The sequence below is a fragment of the Diadema antillarum genome, unplaced genomic scaffold (genome assembly GCF_040938485.1).
Source record: "Diadema antillarum isolate AM-2024a unplaced genomic scaffold, OU_Dant_1.0 scf00000061, whole genome shotgun sequence".
Lineage (NCBI taxonomy): Eukaryota > Metazoa > Echinodermata > Echinoidea > Diadematoida > Diadematidae > Diadema > Diadema antillarum.
Genome location: NW_027270950.1, coordinates 594,186 through 600,517, shown reverse-complemented (window position 1 = coordinate 600,517; position 6,332 = coordinate 594,186). Strand labels below are relative to the sequence as shown.

The following is a 6,332-nucleotide window of genomic DNA, read 5'->3' as shown; positions in this document are numbered from 1 at the left end:
CAAAGGCAGGAACTGCTTTTCATTATTATTGTACTGAACTTTCGAACAATTCATAATAAGCAGGGAATTATTTTGTAAAGTCAGTAAAGTGTAGGCCTTGTTTTATGTGGATGTAATCATGAAATTTCTTTACCTCTTGCATTGTCCTATTTGCACCCTCTGATTCTTGTGCCCTCCTCTTTGATAGGAATGGTCCTTTTCAAAAACCGTCTTCTACGTCTCAAAGGTATTATACGATTAAATTTCACCACCTCCCCACCCTTTCAGACTACACTCACATGTATTTAACTAGTCTCTCCTGGGAAGTTTTTTCTTCTTCTTCTTCCTCCTCCTCCTCTTCCTCCTTTTTTTTTTTTGGGGGGGGGGGGGAGGTGGTAGTGGATACTGGATCTTACATTTCCATTATTGATTTCTGAAAAATGTAGAGTTTGTCGGGTGTGCAAAAAGCAATGTCCCCTGTAGTTTTGAATTGCTGAAGGTAGCACCATTTTCGCTCAGGGATGTCAATGCGCTGATCATCAAAGAGTGTTTCCTCGTGCTTCAGGTAACAGGTGTATTGGTCGATGCTAAGAAGATTTTCTTTCTCATTTAGCCAGGCTATCAAGATGGAACCATCACTGCAAACTGCTGGGTAGGCACTGTAGCTGTAGCCATCTTTCATTACAGTGCTCTTTAACGCACCGGACTCGTCAATTACGCTCACGCAGTTACCATACCTTTTCATGACAAGCTCCCTATTGGATTTCAACGTGTAGTGTTGTAGAGGTATTTTGCATGGTATGTCGTGTATTGCCTTTCCGCCAGACGCCGTGAAAACTTTGATCAGCTGAGGTTCCCTGTATGTGACATAAATACGATCTTCACTGTCGACCGAAACTTCGCCAAAACCGCCCTCAGTATCTGTCAAAGTGTCAAATTCTACGTCACATTTATCACCGTTTACACCAAAAAGAGATATGTTGTTTGACAGGTCAGCAACGACGCAGCGACCATCTGAGAGATATCCCATGGTTCTGATTTTTATATGCTCATGATATTAGGTCGGTTATAGCTCGCCGTTACGCGTGTAATAATAAACCCAGCCTAGACTAAACTACGGCTATTTGTCCTGTTGGTGTTAGGATCATTTTGTTCATACGACCCTTCTTATACAGCTCTTTCTCAACTACCTTTTTCCACTCTACCCTCTGCAGTTTGCCAAGATGGACCTCATGGCTTGTTGTATTTGACTGAAATCGAATACTTTTTACACTTGCATCGAGAGAACTGGCGTCAGTTAAATCTGGTTTATCTTTCCCAATCGCACACTTTAATTCTTCAAAAAGTGTCTGGTGCATGGCGATTGTGTCGCCCTCTAGCGGTGCCTTTAAACTCTTGTTTGCCAGCTCCGAGGAACCTTTGATTCTTGCAATCTGCTTCTTAGTATCATCCAATATATCTTTAAAATTCTGTTCAGCTTGCGTCTTCTGTTCCTCAAGTTGTCGCATTAGTTTCTCCTTTTTCATTGTGAGTTTCCTCATATGTTCGTCATAAGATTTTTTAATTTCTTTCTTTTTCTTTTCGATATATACGATGGCGTTTGTTCTCTTCTGGTTCACATTCTTGATGAAAGTTTCCAGAACATCTTTACAAATTTTACTTTGTCCATTTAGTTTGTTCATTTCCTGTAATCTTCTTTTGCTGTACTCAGCGTTACTTAACACTTCATGACCCTTCGGCTTATGATCTAGCATTCGACACCTCATACACATGAACTTCAGGCAATCAAGGCAGACATCCGAACAGTACTGCTCTCCTTCGTCCTGGTCATGACTAGGACATAACACTTTCTTCTTGATGTGCGCCCTCCCTTGTTTGATGTCTTCAACGGTGACAATTTGGTGGTTGATATGTGCTGGCCACTCATTGTGCTTCGTGTGACATTCGTCACACATAAACGCCTCGCAGTGTTGGCAGTAGTTCGTAGACTTCGGGCGATCCACCGAGGTACATATCGTGCATGGCTGAATGGCCCCTTCGATCTCGTCTACCAAAGACTGGACCTGAAGATTAGTCTTAAGGTTCGATACATTTCCGTCTTTCACCTCCGTCTTCTGGCGGCAGAGTGGGCAGGAAATATGATTGGGATTCCCGCCTGAAACTTGAAGGAGACAGAGGCACTCCTTGCAGAAAGTGTGACCGCATGATAGAAGTTTCGGCGCTTTCAGGAAATCGATACACAGTGGGCATTGTAGACTTTTCGTCACAGCTAGTTCCAATGAAGACATTGCGACTAATTCTGAGGGGACAAAACAAAAAAGTCCCAAGTATAACATAAAAAAACAATAGTTTGCAGGACTGAGAAGAAACTGTACCTCCATGTCTTTAATTCAGTCTGATCATGCGTTCCGAGATTCTCACCAGGTATTAACATCAATTACTTCTATCCATTCTGGCATTTACCTGTTTTGATTTTATTTGATTTGATTTTATTGTTCCACATTTCAAAACATCAAACATGATACGATCGATTGAACATAAGATTGAACATAGCGTCGTAAATTACAAAAAATACAAGAGAAGACAATTTAACAAACATGAAATGTGGGGACCTACTAAAAAGCAAAGCTTGTAATGTATAGGTCCCTGTATATATGAAAGTGTTGGTCTTCTTAAACAACCTAGAAACGAAAACTATGAAAGGAAGGAAAGGGACGTAAAAGAAAAGAGAGCAAAAAGAGCAAAGGAAAGGAATAAAATATACGAAAGCATAGCGAAATACAAAGTAGCCACCTGTAACGCGTTAACAAGACTCCTTGTCACCCGAGCAACACAGTTACGTAACTGTAAGAATGCGCAAAAACGCACATGATACATAATGATTCATTAATTCAGGAATAGCCTTGACATAAATGACTCAGTAAAAAAAAACCCAAAAGGCAACCATGGAATACATATGATAAACAACGAATCTGATAAAGAAGAGGGAGTTCAAATAAAATTGCATGTTGTATTATTAGATATAAGCCTGCACAAGGGATTTTTTTTAGTTTACGTTTAAAACAGTTCAATGACAACGATTCAATAATGTCGGAGTCAAGGCTATTCCAGAATGTTGGACCTGTATGTACTATTGTTTTAAGAGCAAATGCAGTTCTCACGGGAGAAAAGTGAAATGAATTTTTCCTGTCTTGTAGGGTAGGAATGTATAACTTTATTTTTTACAAACATGGGAGTGAAAGCATAAGGTAATTCGTCTTTAGTTAACTGGTACATAAATATCCCAAGGGAGTAAGAATATATATCAAAAATCTTTAAGAGGTTATTACTTTTGAACAGAGGGCTTGTCGGTGCTAAATAATTGGTACAATTGATAATCCTTACAGCTCGCTTTTGTATTCTAAAGATAGACTCCAGGCGTATTTTGGAACAATTCCCCCAGGCCAGTATGCTATAATGAAGATACGGCAATAACAAAGTCGAATATAAGGTACGTAATATATATGTGGGGAAAACATGCTTAAGCTTCTGTATAACACCCAAATTTCTTGATAATAACTTACATAAATGATTTGTTTGTTCCTGCCAAGATAATTTACAATCAATTAAAAGACCAAGAAATTTAACTGAATTTGTCTGTTGTAAGTTTACTCCTGTGATTGAAATTGAGCCAGTGTTCTTTACACAGCTAGAAATTTAGGTTCCACTTAGCATATTTTGTCACACTGGGAGCACCTTTACCGTTGCAACTTTGCACCTTTCATCCCAGAAAGGTGCAAAGTTGCATCAAAGGTGCTAACCGGTCTGAAGGTGCAAAGTAACATTCTTAAAGGTGCTCTCAGCGTGACACGGGAAGGGGCACACAATTTTTTCTTATTACGTCGAGAAAAAATTAACCACTCTTTAAAACATGCAATTATGGTGTTAATTTCATTATTGCAAACATTATTTTCTTCCATGATAACTGCAAAAGACAAGTAAACGGCATTTGCTAGAGTAGCGATTATGACTTTTTTTTTGTATACAATTTTCTACTATATTTTCATACCTTGAATATGGCATCACTTTCCACATATTTCGGATGTGTAACCCATTGAAGTCGAACAGATTTTGCAATAACACCCGTTTTCTACAGGCATCTGCCAGAATATAATACTTGGTACCAGTCTGTGATGGGTTAATAGACATTATCAGGACAACTTATCTCACCAAACAATGATTTGGGTGCAACATAGTCTTAAATCAATATTGTATAACATTGTGATACTAATCTCTCATCAACAATAGCATTATGCAGTCCTTAAGGTGTCACGCAAAAACGGAAACAAAAAAAGCAACAGAGGAAGGTTGAGACGGAAAAGGGGAAAAAGAAGCTCGAGGGAGAGAGAAAACGCAACACACTTTCATTTCTCTGTATAAAAAATGGCTAGTCAGAATCTATAACAACCTCTTTATTTTACATTGATCCTCAAAAAGCTTTCTAATGCTGAGGCGGAAAGGATAGAAGTAATGGTACAACTGTAGCATTATTGAAAAGTGACTGGGAACGTTCTCAGAAAGAATGCATGGAAAGAAATGTATACAAGTATACACCTGTATACTTTCTTTGGCATATAGTCCAATGGTTGTTAGGGGGGTATTAGAAACCAAACTATCATAATATGCGGGCGAAACTCCAAAGAAGGGTCAGTCGCAACAAGATAAGACATGAATTATTTACTTTACTTTAATACTTCCGAATGTGTATTCCGATAGATAATCTTGACATGTACTAATGTGGGTTTCTGCACTGAACTCAACATCGATGTCTGCAGTATGCATATTGCAAAACCAAATCCGTCGGTTGCTATGAAATACAATACTCAAACATCACGAGTACATTATTGCAGACGGACGTGTTCTAATAGGAACTTTGGACTAGTCTTTGTGTACTTGAAATTCAAGTTTCAAGTTTCAAGTTTATTTAACCAATTCATTAAACATTTGACATTTTACAAAAGGATACAGCATTAAGAATAATGAATGGTTTGGGACCCCAAAAGAAGCAGAGCTTGTAAAAAAAGGGGTCCCGGATAAACATATAAAACAAAGCAAAACATACTAAAGTTTTAAACATATTAACAAGAAGTATAATAGTAACATATTTACATAGGACAGATGCAACACAAGCACACACACACACACGCGCGCACACACACACACATTCAATCACACAAACACGTGTCACAAAAACTCTCATGCACATACATATAATTCACATGAAATTGCAGAAAGATACTTTCTATTTTACTATACTTTTAAATTCAGCTTCCCTGATCAATTGTAGTCCAATAACGTAAAAATATGTTGTTGCTTTTTTTTTTCTCGGCATAATTAACTTCAAGGCATCAACTGTCTGATGAGACACGTTTAATACCAAAGATCGCACGACGCGAAATCGTAAATGTCGTTCGCATTGGAGTATACTCTTGAACACTAACCAATTAAGCCACAGTTACTTTGTTTATAAGGATTGTATGATTGTGTTTAAAGGAAAAGTTCACCCAAATACTGTAGAACACAGCAATGAAATTTTGAGGAAAAAATAATACAATCCGTTCAAAAGTTATTAACTTTAAAGTTCTTGTACAGCCATCGCTTGATGAGAAGACTCATACAGTTTGTGACGTCACGTATGTAGAGATCGATATTAAAAGAAATTATGAAGAAAATTGCTCATTTTTCTAATGAAAAGTACACATTCCCTTGATTTTTTACTGACATATGTTCATGATAACAATGTTTTTCCTCCTATTTGAATGAGGTAAGTTAAGCACTCTTTCAATTTGCTAGAATGTAAAAATATGACTATTTTAACATCTTATTTCTATCGTTGTTACTACGGGGTTATGTTCGTAATTCCAAAGCTTCGTTACCCCTGGATTTTAATTAGTTTCGTCATTCCAGTCAACTCTTTGCATGCCACATTAATTTCTTGACTGTAGGTTTGTGTGTGAAATCTGTCAAGTGTCTATTTTACTCACAGGCACAGAAAGGGTTGAAGGTTTGTTGTTCACAAACACTAAATTGTGTGTAACTAGAGGTTTGTCAATCTCAATATGAAAAAGGGATCGATGATTAAACTTTTTTTTGCGTTATTCAAGAGTTCGTTATTCCTAAAGTTCTTATTTCCGAAAATGAAATGTTTGTTATCACGAAGATTTGTTGATCCGTAAAAAAAAGAAAGTCGGTCTGTAATGTACATCTAGAATGAAAGGAATGTTTGCTGCATTTGTCGGTGAAACGTGGCACTGTTGCAACCCCCCCCCCCCCATAACGACCCCCCCCCCCCCTCAATCCATCTGCAGCAGTTT

The 6,332-nt window shown here is 37.8% G+C and overlaps 1 protein-coding gene across 1 annotated transcript; it reads right to left on the bottom strand.

Annotated features, from left to right (window-relative positions):
• Positions 1-1,088: 1,088 nt before the first annotated feature.
• Positions 1,089-2,267, bottom strand: LOC139716117 (E3 ubiquitin-protein ligase TRIM56-like). The gene has a single exon (XM_071627672.1). The coding sequence runs from the start codon at positions 2,265-2,267 to the stop codon at positions 1,089-1,091; it is 1,179 nt and encodes a 392-aa protein (XP_071483773.1).
• Positions 2,268-6,332: the final 4,065 nt, after the last annotated feature.